A 15,657-nucleotide genomic window follows, 5' to 3' on the forward strand; every position below is an offset into this window, starting at 1 on the left:
TATGTGCAGTTGACGGACTTTGAGCGAGGGCGTATAGTGGGCATGCGGGAGGCCGGGTGGACGTACCGCCGAATTGCTCAACACGTGGGGCGTGAGGTCTCCACAGTACATCGATGTTGTCGCCAGTGGTCGGCGGAAGGTGCACGTGCCCGTCGACCTGGGACCGGACCGCAGCGACGCACGGATGCACGCCAAGACCGTAGGATCCTACGCAGTGCCGTAGGGGACCGCACCGCCACTTCCCAGCAAATTAGGGACACTGTTGCTCCTGGGGTATCGGCGAGTACCATTCGCAACCGTCTCCATGAAGCTGGGCTACGGTCCCGCACACCGTTAGCCGTCTTCCGCTCACGCCCCAACATCATGCAGCCCGCCTCCAGTGGTGTCGCGACAGGCGTGAATGGAGGGACGAATGGAGACGTGTCGTCTTCAGCGATGAGAGTCGCTTCTGCCTTGGTGCCAATGATGGTCGTATGCGTGTTTGGCGCCGTGCAGGTGAGCGCCACAATCAGGACTGCATACGACCGAGGCACACAGGGCCAACACCCGGCATCATGGTGTGGGGAGCGATCTCCTACACTGGCCGTACACCTCTGGTGATCGTCGAGGGGACACTGAATAGTGCACGGTACATCCAAACCGTCATCGAACCCATCGTTCTACCATTCCTAAACCGGCAAGGGAACTTGCTGTTCCAACAGGACAATGCACGTCCGCATTTATCCCGTGCCACCCAACGTGCTCTAGAAGGTGTAAGTCAACTACCGTGGCCAGCAAGATCTCCGGATCTGTCCCCCATTGAGCATGTTTGGGACTGGATGAAGCGTCGGCTCACGCGGTCTGCACGTCCAGCACGAACGCTGGTCCAACTGAGGCGCCAGGTGGAAATGGCATGGCAAGCCGTTCCACAGGACTACATCCAGCATCTCTACGATCGTCTCCATGGGAGAATAGCAGCCTGCATTGCTGCGAAAGGTGGATATACACTGTACTAGTGCCGACATTGTGCATGCTCTGTTGCCTGTGTGTATGTGCCTGTGGTTCTGTCAGTGTGATCATGTGATGTATCTGACCCCAGGAATGTGTCAATAAAGTTTCCCCTTCCTGGGACAATGAATTCACGGTGTTCTTATTTCAATTTCCAGGAGCGTATTACTCGTAGTGAATCATCTTATGTTTGAAGAAATACAAATTAAGTAAATCTTGTTTTGTGCTAACTTGTTCTCTAGTTATTTCAGCTTTTGCCAAGCTTTTCCACAACGACACTCGCCGAATCATTCTGTAGTCCACTCCTCCTTACTGTTGGATACGAACTCGTACGCAACAAGTTATTCCATGAACTAATTCATAATAAAATCGTTGTTATAATCGCTATAACTTTTTTAAGCTAATAACCCAACGGTGAATACCCCTGAGTTGGAAACTTCATGTACAATTGACAGAATAAAACTTATTGAAATCATCATGGATGTACTGCCGTGTCATATTATGAACTACTAAAATGCTATGATACGAAAGGCAACGGCCTTGCCGCAGTGGATACACCGGTTCCAGTCAGACAACCGAAGTTAAGCGCTGTCGGGTGTGGCCGGCACTTGGATGGGATCCGGGGCGCCATGCACTGTTGCCGTTTTTCGAGGTGCACTCAGCCTCGTGTTGCCAATTGAGGAGCTACTTGACGGAATAGAGGCGGCTCCGGTCAAAGGAAACCATTATAGCGAACGGGAGAGCAGTGTGCTGACCACACGATCCTAGTATCTGCATCCTCAGCTGAGGAGTACACGGCGGTCGGTTGGTCCCGACGGGCCACTTGTGGCCTGAAGACGGAGAGCTAGTGTTAAGATACTAAAATGTTGACACTTTGAGGAAGAACTCTGAATCTCACAGAAACGCCGAATATTCTAGTACTGTAGCATTTTGACATTTTATAACATGACTAGTTTTCGGACTTTAAGTTCGCACCTTTTTTATGAGGGTAAATAAAGCTCTTCGGAAAGGTACCACAGTTCCACAGTTCGAAATTTTGCCTCTAGTTACGTAAAGAAACCGTTTTTTCTTACCTCCTTTAATCTTTTTTGGGATCTTTATCCCTTTTCTCCTCGACCAACCACGTCACAATCCCCTTCATCCCTTTTCTATTTCACTGCAGCTTTTCAGTAATCTTCTCGAGCGCATTTTATTTTTTACAACATAAATGACTTCCGGGTTTAATTCCAGTTTATGGGGTTCCTAATCAATCTGAAATTCTCAGCTAACGTCTCCTCAGCTTGCAGTGAACATGGAAATAGTTTTCCTACCTCTTTCAGTAAAAGTGGGACTGTATTATGACATATCCTCTTTCTTTCATTTTACCACAATAAATGGTTTGCACTAGTGCAAATGAAAATAAGTGCATTTCATTATATCTCTCTAAATTTCCCCCAATCGGTAGCCTGTTGTTAGTGCACGTGAGTTTCTTGCTAAACGAATGCATTACTAAACTTTACCATGCCGATGATGTCCAGAGCCTGACTTTTTTTCTATTTCCATAGAAACCGATGGAACTGTTTGTGATGTCTGCGATTCAGGAATTTTGTTAGATGAAAAACACCAGCAAGATCACGACAGAAAACACATTTCCAGTTCTAAACATCAAAAGAACGAAACTCTTCAAACCAATCACGGCCTCTGTGGCGAAATACTCTTGAGCAGTGTTCTTCAGAGAGCCAAAATTTTAGGAAATTTAACATTGACTTGCATGCAGCTCCTAGATGAGCAGACATTCAACTCAGTATGGAGTACTATCAGGCCTTCAAGGGATTTCTTTAAAAATACACAACAACGTCAATACCTGACGAGAGTACTTTAAGCGAAAATCTAAATGGAGCCTATTATAAAAAATCCACATATAGAATCAAGGAGAAAGAGTTTGAGTGTGATGTACAAATCATTCTGGATGAAACGATAGACTCAATGCAATGATACTAGCTTTTACCTCAGCAACAGGAAGTTTATCTCATGTTGTTCAAAATGTATGGGCTGTAGAAAGCCAATGCCAGTACAGTAATGCAATTAATCACGGAATTCGGTCAAAAACTGTGGCCTAGTGCTATCGAGATTGAAAAAGTTCTTCTGGTTGCTATGGACCAGGCAGAATACATATTTTCATATGTTAACCAAATGAAACGTTTGTCCCCCAAGTTGAAACTTGTGGCATGCTTGTTCCACGCCCTTCACAGTGTTTCTGAATCCATAAGGAACGAAAAGGACATCTAAACCAGTTCGTCTCTACCCTGAAGAAGATTCGACTGAACGCTCCGAGTCGTCGAACTCACTGGCCTGCCCATTCCAAATATCCCGATAATTACTCGCTGTGGATCTTGGATTACGTGTGCCACTATGTTGTGTGAGAATTTTAACAAGATTGAAGAGTTTGTGCTTCCTTTGGAGACAACCGACGCAAGTGGATTTTCCAAGGTAGAGCAGCTTCTGCTAACGGAGAACATACATAATTTTGCAGACGCAACTATTTTGTGTCCTTGCTTAGAAGTAACTGATTGCAGTTATTAAACCATAACAGGTGAGCCGTGTGACTGGCTGCTCTTTATCAATTCGCCTTCATACTATCTTTCTGTCTCGCCCTTTGATGGGTCTGCAGCACCGACTGCCGGCCTTTTCTCGCAGCACGAGGTGGCTCGTAACCAGCGAGGGACGTCGGAAACTGACGCTGGTCAAGATGTAAGTAGGCTGTTTAGGTTTTATTATTGGTAGCGCCACGTAGCGCTTTGTATGAAAAACACTGGCTGTGCTGTGTGCAGTCTGTGGCTAGTTTGCATTGTTGTCTGCCACTGTAGTGTTGGGCAGTTGGCTGTTAACAGCGCGTAGCGTTGCGCAGTTGGAGGTGAGCCGCCAGCAGTGGTGGATGTGGGGAGAGAGATGGCGGAGTTTTGAAATTTGTAAGAGTGGATGTCATGAACTGATTTATATATTATGACTATTGAGGTAAATACATTGTTTGTTCTCTATTAAAATCTTTCATTCGCTAACTATGCCTATCAGTAGCTAGTGCCTTCCGTAGTTAGAATCTTTTATTTAGCTGGCAGTAGTGGCCCTCGCTGTATTGCAGTCGTTCGTGTAACGAAGATTTTTGTGAGGTAAGTGATTTGTGAAAGGTATAGGTTAATGTTAGTCAGAGCCATTCTTTTGTAGGGATTTTTGAAAGTCAGATTGCGTTGCGCTAAAAATTATTGTGTGTCAGTTTAAGCACAGTCATGTATAATTTTTCTAAGGGGGCGTTTCATATGTCGACCCTTAGCGGAGGATACCTCACTGGAATCTTCTGTTTTTTCTTGTAGTTTGTGTAATTAGTGTAGATTTTATTTATTGCTAGCGCGTAATTGCAGAGAGAATCTCCTTTGTAGTTGCAGTCTTTCATTGTTGTACAGTAAAATAGTTGTGGCATGCATGTAGTTTTGCACGAAGTATTTCGCAGCTGCTCTTGCAATTAACTAGATATTATTTTCAGTGCTATGTTAATGTGTTCTCTTATTTTTGCTCTTCAAATTGTGTTTTTCTGTGTTGTCGTGTGAAATATTGTGACAATAATGGCGTGTGAAAAACTTAATACTAGGCTCCAAGGTAAACTGAGAAATGACAGTGAAGACGAAAGCAGTGTGTTAGCGCCACCATGCAAGGAATTAACTAATGTTCAAAGTAGTAATTTGGTAACTGTGCATAGGGAAATGGAGCGGGCTGCAAATAATGGTGTAGGCAGTGAAACAATTAGTGAACAGGGAAGCATTATCGATCGATCGGTCGGCAACAGCTCGCCTCAGGATTCCGAAATTACAGGACACAATCTTGCAAATACTGTAGATTCAGGTTTTGCGTCCTCACCGTTTTCTCAAATAAATCAAGACACATTTTCTGCTTTTCAAAATGCGAATATTGCCGGTTCAAATGCACTGCCGAATAGCACTGAGGAACATGTTTCAGACACCAGTGCACTGTTATTACAGTTAATGCAACAAATGGGACAAAGGCTACAAAAGTTAGACACAACGCTTGAACAAAATCAGAAACAAATGGGACATAATCTTCAAAAGTTAGACAAATGGAACAGAATCTTCGGAAGCTAGACGCCACACTTGAACAAACACGTGAAGATTTAACTACTGAGTTACATAACATTGAATCGAAATGTCAAAAAGTCTGTAATGACGTAAAAACACAAATTTGTGAGCATTATCAACCTATTTTTTCGCGGCATGAAAATGCATTGCAGGATCACGAAGCAGTCATAAAAGAACTGCAAACTATTGTTCATGAAAATCATGAGACCTTGCAAGCTAAAATTGACTCAGTTGCATCTACCGATTGGGTTACGTAACTTGCAAAAACTCAGGAAAACTTAAAGGACACAGTAGATACGATTTCAACACAAATGGACACTCCGAAACTTGGTTCAGAAAAACACAGAGGAAATAATTTCACTATCGGATAAAGTAGCCGAACTTTCGGATCAGTTCACTAACTTATCTACAAAGGTGGATGATGATCTGAATGACACAAGACCTGTAGCCTTCACTCACACTGAAGAGTGTGAACAAATTAGAAAATTCAAACAAAATCAAAATCAAATCAATACACAGTACAAAAGAGAAATCCGGGAAGTAAAAGATCAGTTGGCACAAGTAATACAAGAATTACATATTTCAGAGGACACTCGCGCTCCAGTACGGGAAGATGGACATAGAAATACGGAACAACCACAAAATAATGACACAGGGCATTTCGGAAATCATGAAAGAAATTGGCAAGGTGCACCGAATTTTGAGATGGAACCGCCGACACGACGTAACAATGAGCGATGTGCGACTCGACGACACGATGATTTTGACTATAAGCTGTTCATTACTACACGTAGGTTCAAAACATTTAAGAATTCTGACAACGACATTCATCCACAAGCATGGTTTCATCAATTCTCTCATTGTTTTCCTCCCAAATGGTAATTGGAGCACAGGTTAGAATTTATGTGTGGCTACTTGGAGAATGAACCAGCTGTAAGAATGCGATCGGTCATTCACTATTGTCACAGTGAAGGAGAATTTTATCATGCCTTCCTCTCAGCATATTGGTCTCAAGCTACACAAGACCGAGTAAAACAAAGCATCATAATGATGAAACATTTCGAACAATCTGAATTTTCCAGTCTTGTCAAATATTTCGAAGACATGTTACATAAGAATCAGTATCTTTCAAACCCATACGGCCCCTCAGAACTCATCCGCATTTGCTTAATCAAATTACCTGAACATTTACGACAGATTATTTTGGCAGGGCGTTGCAAAGACGACATTGAAGGTTTTCAGGGACTCTTACAAGAATTAGAAATTGACCCAGACAGTAGCGGGAATGCGAAACAGGAAAATAATCACTACAGGTCACATCCGTCACAATTCCGTGACGACAGAAACAATAACTGGACACGACAAGTCTATTCTTACAATGCAAATCGTGACCAAAACAGACACCACCCATATGATAACCACTGGCAGAGTAATAATAGTTACAGAGAAAGATCGCATTTCCGTAGTAATGAATATGACACAGATTACAGTAGAAACAGACAATATGGGAACAAAAACAATTATTATCAAGGGAGACAGAATAACTTCAGACGCAACAGTTCAGCGCGCAGTTACGATTCAGGAAGAAATTCCCCACCACGTGACCGACAAGAAAGAAACTATGGAATCTACCGATATGACGACAGACGATATGATCGTAACGACAGACCTGAATTGCATCAGAACTGGCGGTATTTAAACAGGGCAGGGCCCTCTCGACAAGGAGAATTTGTAGAAGTTAGGTCTCCAAATCCCAATAACGACGCACGCCAACAAGGAGATAGCAGACAATGACTCTCACCGCAGGCAGCCACGCGCGCCGCCTGGCTCAGAGAAAAATAACATAGACGCTAACCTTGAGCAAATTTTAGCATTCCTTACCGACGTATACAAAATGATAAATGCTTCGAAGTTGAAACTCTGCTCACTGGAAAGGGTAAAAGATTGCACCACATTTCACAGGTAAAACCGCTTATTGAGAGTTATTATTTCTACAAGGACTGCAGTGGGTCTGCACCTCTGGTGGCCCACCAATACCATAATCTCTACCATGACTAAAGTGGGTCTGCTCTGTGATGACCTACCTACCAATATTCTTAAAAACTTCGACTGACTCTGCGGTGGGTTTGCTCTGTTGTGGCCCATTACCTGTCTGCATGTCAAGAGTCAGCACTGTCTTTCCGTTGGAAGGACAACACTGCTTCTTCAAGACTGCATGGAAATCCACTACTTCTGTGTACATTTTCTTTTACTGCTCACACTTTGAGAAAAAAAAACACTGCAATTTTACTGTGATGAATGATCAGGACTGTCTTTATGGACTGTGAGAAAATTTTAGCTTTTGACCAACATTGTATCAACAAGTGTGTGCATTTGATATCTTTGTTATTGTAATTATAAAATTTTTTTATCAAATCATTATTGGACACTGCCCAAATCAATTTGTAAAATTTTTTGTGGGGAGCATGACGGCTATGTAAATAGGCTGTTTAGGTTTTGTTATTGGTAACGCCACGTAGCGCTTTGTATGAAAATCACTGGCTGTGCTGTGTGCAGTCTGTGGCTAGTTTGCATTGTTGTCTGCCATCGTAGTGTTGGGCAATTGGCTGTTAACAGCGCGTAGCGTTGCGCAGTTGGAGGTGAGCCGCCAGCAGTGGTGGATGTGGGGAGAGAGATGGCAGAGTTTTGAAATTTAGTAAGACTCGATGTCATGATTTGCTATATACATTATGACTTTTGAACGCTACTGAGGTAAATACATTGTTTGTTCTGTATCAAAATCTTTCATTTGCTAACTGTGCCTATCAGTAGTTAGTGCCTCCCGTAGTTTGAATCTTTTATTTAGCTGGCAGTAGTGGCGCTCGCTGTATTGCAGTCGTTCGAGTAACGAAGATTTTTGTGAGGTAAGTGATTTGTGAAAGGTATAGGTTAATGTTAGTCAGAGCCATTCTTTTGTAGGGATGATTGAAAGTCAGATTGCGTTGCGCTAAAAATTATTGTGTGCCAGTTTAAGCACAGTCATGTATAATTTTTCTAAGGGGACGTTTCAAAGAGCAGACCTCGCCTTCTTTCGGGTCTCGCCTGGTGTTTACCTTCCCGTCTGCTCTACGACTGGAAGGCCACAGCGCGAGCAGCTGTTCGGTTTGTCATCAGTGGACCGAGCCACACAAGGAGCAGGTGCGTCGCTTCCCTGTGTTTTCAGCGAGGCGGTTAGAGAGACCTGCTGGAGGCAGACATTTTCTGATCGCTGGGAATTAATGGACACTGGTTCCGTTCAGTGAGTGCTGATGTACCTCTGCGTCTGTCCGGTATTTCCAACCGTGGGGACAGCGACTGCGCCTGCTCGTTCTGTCGAAGAGTTTGGCCGCACTTTGGGGTGGTCACCTCTTCAGTCGCTTGGTTATTGTGATGCCTTGCTGTATAATTGGCGCTGGCCGGGGTGGCCTAGCGGTTCTAGGCGCTACAGTCTGGAACCGCAGGACCGCTATGGTCGAAGGTTAGAATCCTGCCTCGTTCATGGACGTGTGATGTCCTTAGGTTAGTTAGGTTTAACTACTTCTAGGTTCTAGGGGACTGATGGCCTCAGAAGTTAAGTCCCACAGTGCTCAAAACCATTTGTATAATTGGATGATTGGCAGGGATTAATTTTCTGTGGGTATCATTTCAATATCTTTTAAATTGTTTTTTGTATCAATGCCCTAAATTTTTGTATGATTAATTATTGTCATTTAAAATCAGATGTGGTCTTATTGTCACCGCTATTCGGGAGTAAAGTTTTTTTGTTGTCAACGTTAATTATTTACTGAAATCTAACTTTTAATACTGGAGTTATTTAACATTTGTGCTTCTATGTTCTTTTATTTACTGCTTTAAATGAGAACTTCGTGTCTTAACTGTTATCCCCATTTGGGCATGTAATCGTATTACGGTCGGAATGAATTACTGTAACAAAATTTGATTTCAAAGTTTCAGTCATTTCAGTTTACTGTCTGATTGACAACTCATGATGATTAAAATTAAAGCCATTTTGGGCGCAAGATTATTAGAATCTGAGTTAATGGCTTGGCTAAAACTCAGAACTTGAGTGAGTGTGCAATTCTTTGGTTTCGATCATTGCCGCCATTCTGGACGAACAGGACTGACTTACGTAATGTTTGTATTAGAACTCAGTAATCAGTTGGAACTTCAATGCTTGTAGTTCATTTAATGGTTTTGATAGAATTAACTGTTCAAAACTGAATGGCCTGAGGAATAATTCTTGACCTTGATGGAAATGATATTTAGTTTAGACAATGAAGGACTGTGTGTGTGACTATGAATGATGCTGCGTTTGTATGTTTACCTCTCTCAACCCTCCACTTGACAGCCACGTTTATTGCTCTTAGAGTTGCCCTTTTTTATTATGTAACTTAAAATGACGTGTATCAAGGAGAATAAGTCTTCAAAAGGCAACACAATGGGATAGTGGAAGTAAAACATTTTCATTTCTGCTGGTTTGGTGCAGCTCTCCTCGTTAATGTATTCTCGTATCGTGTGTAATCCTCTCCACCGCTGTACAGTTTCTCCAGCCTACATCCGTTTGAAGGTGCTTGCTGTATTCGAGACATAGTCTCCCTCTACAATTTTTGTGTCCCACGACTCTTTCAGTTACTAAATTAAATATTCTGTCGTATCTCAGGATGCGTTCTATCACCTTATTTCTTCTTTTAGTCAAGCAGTGTCATAAACCTCTTTTTTGCCAGTTCTATGCATAACTTGTTCATTAGTTACGACACCTGCTCTAACCATCTAATCAATCGGTTCTTTGGAATGAGATTTTCCCTCTGCAGGGGAGTGTGCGCTGATATGAAACTTCTTGCCAGATTAAAACTGTGTGCCCGACCGAGACTCGACCTCGGGACCTTTGCCTTTCACGGGCAAGTGCTCTACCATCTTAGCTACCGAAGCACGAGTCACGCCCGCTACTCACAGCTTTACTTCTGCCAGTACCTCGTCTCCTACCTTCCCGAGTTCGAGTCTCGGTGGGGCACACAGTTTTAATCTGCCAGGAAGTTTCATATCAGCGCACACTCCGCTGCAGAGTGAAAATCTGATTCTGGAAACATCCCCCAGGCTGTGGCTAAGCCGTGTCTCCGCAATATCCTTTCTTTCAGGAGTGCTAGTTCTGCAAAGTTCGCAGGAGAGCTTCTGTAATTGGAAGGTAGGAGACGAGGTACTGGTGGAAGTAAAGCTATGAGTACCAGGCGTGGGTCGTGCTTCGGTAGCTCAGATGGTAGAGCACATGCCCGCGAAAAGCAAAGGTCCCGAGTTCGAGTCTCGGTCGGGCACACAGTTTTAATCTGCCAGGAAGTTTCATATCAGCGCACACTCCGCTGCAGAGTAAAAATCTCATTCTGGAAACGTCCCGCAGGCTGTGGCTAAGCCATGTCTCCGCAATATCCTTTCTTTCAGGAGTGCTAGTTCTGCAAAGTTCGCAGGAGAGCTTCTGTAATTGGAAGGTAGGAGACGAGGTACTGGTGGAAGTAAAGCTATGAGTACCAGGCGTGGGTCGTGCTTCGGTAGCTCAGATGGTAGAGCACATGCCCGCGAAAAGCAAAGGTCCCGAGTTCGAGTCTCGGTCGGGCACACAGTTTTAATCTGCCAGGAAGTTTCATATCAGCGCACACTCCGCTGCAGAGTAAAAATCTCATTCTGGAAACGTCCCGCAGGCTGTGGCTAAGCCATGTCTCCGCAATATCCTTTCTTTCAGGAGTGCTAGTTCTGCAAAGTTCGCAGGAGAGCTTCTGTAATTGGAAGGTAGGAGACGAGGTACTGGTGGAAGTAAAGCTGTGAGTACCAGGCGTGGGTCGTGCTTCGGTAGCTCAGATGGTAGAACACATGCCCGCGAAAAGCAAAGGTCCCGAGTTCGAGTCTCGGTCGGGCGCACAATTTTAATCTCCCAGGAAGTTTCAATCGGTTCTTTGCTTGTGAACCTTCCATAAATAGCACAAAAATTTTGCCTACTGCATCCTTGAGCATAAAAGGTAAAAATTACGCACATTACTTTACAATTTTTTTTGTGTCTGTACACAATGAACTTAGTCTGGCTTTCGTGAGATGTGAATTTTATTTTTGACAATTAACTGGCACACATGATGGCATTCTTACTATCTAAACTGCGAGAAACAGTTCTCCACCTACATCTCCGAACAGCATGTGATGATGGAGGGATTAAAAGCTCTGTAGTTAAATCCTTTCAAAGCACTTGCATCACCATCACCATGACCAGCATCATGATCACAGAATTCTTATGGAATGTCACATTTCAAAAACTTTTATTCCTTTATTTTTTGTACTATTTATGTTCACATTTCCTTTCCATTTAAAAGTACATTTCAAACAAATACTTTTAATTAAGAGTTCCTAACACCTAAACTTATGTTTGCTGTTAAAATATTTTCCTTTTCCAGAGAAGCTTTACTTACTATTAGAAGCGTACATTTTATAGCCTTTTCATTTCTGCTATTCAGTTATTTTGCAATCCAAATAGCAAAACTCATCTGATTCCCCAAGTATTACTTGACTTAATTCGACTACAATACGCTATGCTTGTTTCACTTTGTCGCTGATCATCTTGTAACCTCTTTCCAGTATACTACTCAACTACTCAGTGTGATCAGCTGTTCTTTAATATGGTTTGACGTCGATGAGAGAATTATACCACTAGCACACCTTAGAGTTTTTGTTTTTCTCCCTAAATCTTCAATCTTTTCTAAATTTCTCTGTTGACTGCTTAACTGTTTGCGCAGTGCACAGATGGTATCACATTGGATACATTCTACAACTCTATTTCAATTCCTTTATAACTACAGTCTCCCTTTCACGTCATACGAAATGTTGAACTGCAGTTGTTTCCTGTACATGTTGTAAATAACTTTCAGTTTCTGTTTCTTTTCCCAGATACTTCAAAGAATATATTTAAGTTTATTCACGGTATTGGTCGATATCTCTGTGCATTGTGGGTCTATGATAACTATTTCTTTAGACAATGTTAGATTTTGCGTACATATTTATGGACTTAGTGCAGCATTCTTGTCATACGTGTACATTCCAGTAAATGTAGTGAAGAAAGAGATTTTCACTCCGCAGCGGAGTGTGCTCTGATATGAAACTTCCTGGCAGGTTAAAACTGTGTTCTGGACAGAGATTCGAACTCGGGACCTTTACATTTCCTGAGTTCGAGTCTCGGTCCGGCACACAGTTTTAATCTACCAGGAAGTTTCAATTGTAGTGAAGTTTGTGACAGGATGAAGTGAAAATTGAAAGAGTTTTTCTTTTGTTTAAAGCTGTTTATTAGAAGAAGGAAGAGAGTGAAAGGTTACAGCAAGTGTGTTTTCATATCCAAGTTTGTGTTCAGCGGTAGTAGTAGGGGTAGCCGACGGCAGCGTAAGGGTAGGCGGAGTAGGCGCTGACGGCGGGGTAGCCGAAGGCGCTGTAGGCGTAGGGGGCGGCGTAGGCGTAGTAGGCCTCGGCGCCCTTCAGGGTCTCCTTGGCCTTCTCCTGGGCCAACACGGCCGCCACCAGCAGCACTACGAGGAGAGAGCACACCTGCGAACAGATGTACACCATACTAAGTCCAAGTTGAAGGTAGTTCATAGTAAAAACGGGTTAATATTTACACAAAGTCAAAATTGGGAAAGACAGTGTAGTGGAACAACTGAAACACGTTTAATTTCTAGAAAGTATATCTGATGAATAAAGCAAGGAAGCGTCGGAAAGGAAGATAGAGTTTAACGTCCTGTCGACATCAAGGTCATTAGAGACAGAGCACATGCTCGCATTGTGTCAAGGATGGCAAGGAAATCGGGCATGCCTTTTCAAAGGAACCATCCCATCATTTGCTTGGAGCGATTTAGCGAAATCAAGGAAAACTAAATCTGGAGCGACTCGATGTGAATTTGAACTGTCGCCCTACCAAGCTACTGCGCTACCTCGCTCGGTGAAGGCATCAGAATTAGAGCGTCGGAGTTGTAGAAAACTTTTAAAACTGAAAAAATAAACTCCGTCCGAACAGGCTTCGGAAGGTAAGACGGTACCGACCGACCGCCCTGTTATACTCAACCTACAGGCCTCATTGGATGCGGGTATCTAGGAGTAGGTGATCAGTACACCGCCATCCTAGTTTTTGTTAGTTTACGAGATCGGAGTAGCAACTTCTCAGTCAAGTAGTTCCTCGATTGACCTCACAAGGGCTGAGTGTGAACCCTGGTCGCCAACAGCGCTCGGCATATCGGACAGTTCTCATCCAAGTGCCAACAGATAGCGCTGAACTTTGTTGATCTGACGGGACCGGTGTTCAAAATGGTTCAAATGGCTCTGAGCACTATGGGACTTAACTTCTGACGTCATGAGTCCCCTAGAACTTAGAACTACTTAAAACTAACTAACCTAAGGACATCACACACATCCATGCCCGAGGCAGAATTCGAACCTGCGACCGGCTGGACTGGTGTTACCACCGCGGCAAAAATTTTAACCAGTGAAAAATTTATTCTGATGTCAGAGACTGTTTTGGAAAAGAAAAGTGAATTCCTAGAGCAAAGAATTGTATGGAAGTAAATGAGGACAACTGGAAATTCAGCGAAGAAAAGCGGTTGAGATATGAAGGTCAATGTCGTATGTCATTGTTGGTTGAGATATCCGTGGAGTATCAGAATGTAAGAAAGGCGTCTTTCCTCGGTGCACGTTGTCCAGTTCCCTTGCGCGTTTGTGCGAGTTTTGTCGTACACGTATTTGTAGAGTGTAGGTAAGTGTAATGGATGTGTGTGAAGTGTAGAGGTATTTTTGTGTTGTATGATGATGATAAGACAACGGAGAGGATTAACCACCTGGTGCCAGCAGACAGCCTGCTTCTCTCGAATGGCAACAAGGCAGCTACTGAGCTTAACATGCCCATCCCATGGTGCCACTTGCCCTCAGTCCACGAGACTCTGTGGAGAGGTGTGGTATTTAATTCGTGACATCGTCAAAAAGACTGGTGTACAGGAAGTTCAGGCTACCACCTACCCACCCGCTGCCGGCCGAATACTGGCAGTGAAAGTTCCGTCCAGCAGCAGTATTCGGATCGGGTTACCTCCGAGTCGAGCATCTCCACAAAGACGTGCGATGACGACCACGGCTATGCTGGAGGTACGTGTGAGATATGGCGCTATCGAAGAATGTTGGCAATTAACTGGACAGATGCTGTACGAAATCGAAAAGTAACAAAAGGAGCAGGTGACGAAAGAATGAGGGACATATTTGTGGGACATCTGCTGCGGTACCTCAGAAAGGTAAACTTGACACTGTTGGAAGAAGTGAAAACGGGAAATGGCAGGGGCAGACAAACATTAGACTGTGCAAAAGAGGTTTTAAAGAGTTTGTGGTGTAGTAGTTATGTAAAGCTGGAGAGGTTAGATGGAAGTAGGAGAAGATGAATTACAGCTTAAAATCAGTCACTAGATTGATGACTCAAAAAAGAATCTTTCTAGTCAATAATGTAACTGAAATGATCAAATTTTGATATTATCCATGATGGATGCAAGGTCATGGTTGTTAAACGTAATATTAAAATGTGGGTTCAACTGCTTTTCACAATGTAAATACGCTAGGACTGACGAGTTTCGAAGGAGCATGTCTTCATCATCAGAATTATTCTACAACAATCTTTTAAATGCATTTGCAGTAATGGTGTAAATAAGATTATTGAAAATTTGTGGACACTTTTCTTGTAACCACGCCTTCCTAAAATGTGCTTCAACATCGTTCATCCAGTCGGTAAAATAAAATACATCGGCTCCTCTGCAGTAGTGCGAAGATGCTTGTCACTGTTACTAGTGATACCGATATCTAATCAACACACACCTCAAGACACTGTACAATGTATGGAAACAGTTATTTATAACATTGCTAGTCACGTACTTTCCTATCTCGTTCATAAATGGAGAGAGAGTAGAAAATGGCTGCCTTTTTGCCGCTATTCCAGAAATAATAACTTTTATTTTGTGCTTACGTGAGATTAGTTCCGGAGGTTGCAGAATTGTTCTGCTCTACGTCGCAATTATGGTTCTCGAAGCTTCCTAAACAGTGTATAGCTACAAGATCATCTTCCTCCCTTCAAGAAATGCCATCTAAGCTAACGGAGCATTTCCTTAATATTCCCCTTCTGATCCAGCCGACTGGTAACAAATCTAGAACCTAGCCTAGGAATTGCTTCGATTTCTGCCTTTAATCCGACCAGGTGGGGATCCCAAAAATTCGAACAGTAGTGAATAATGGGTCGCTCAAGTACCTGTACCCAGCGTTCTGCTTCAGAAATATATCTCAGAGAGCGTATGTTTTAACTTCGAATAGTGTGACATGACTTGTGTCAGCTATTCTAAGTCAGTGGTTTGAATAATAAACTACAGAAAAAGACACGTTTTGCTCGCAGAGCCAGAACAACTGAACTTTCACATGCATCTTCCAATGCCTCAGTGCGACATTCTACCCTCCTAGCTTCGTATAAGAACTAAGGAAGCTACACAGT

General features: G+C 43.1%; 1 protein-coding gene across 5 annotated transcripts in view; it reads right to left on the reverse strand.

Annotated features, from left to right (window-relative positions):
- The window catches only part of LOC126354924 (uncharacterized), a 231,124-nt gene that overhangs the window by 134,924 nt on the left and 80,543 nt on the right, over positions 1-15,657 (reverse strand). For 2 of the 5 annotated variants that reach the window (XR_007565396.1, XM_050005021.1), the window contains exon 2: positions 12,419-12,698. The exons of the other annotated variants lie outside the window; for them this stretch is intronic. Coding sequence is in view for 1 of the 2 variants with exons in the window: in XM_050005021.1 (XP_049860978.1) it covers positions 12,504-12,698 (195 nt within the window). In the remaining variant the exon portion in view is untranslated. Of the gene's footprint in view, positions 1-12,418; positions 12,699-15,657 lie in introns of those variants that run through there. 5 annotated transcript variants of the gene reach the window in all.

The sequence above is a fragment of the Schistocerca gregaria genome, chromosome 3 (assembly GCF_023897955.1).
Source record: "Schistocerca gregaria isolate iqSchGreg1 chromosome 3, iqSchGreg1.2, whole genome shotgun sequence".
Classification (NCBI taxonomy): domain Eukaryota; kingdom Metazoa; phylum Arthropoda; class Insecta; order Orthoptera; family Acrididae; genus Schistocerca; species Schistocerca gregaria.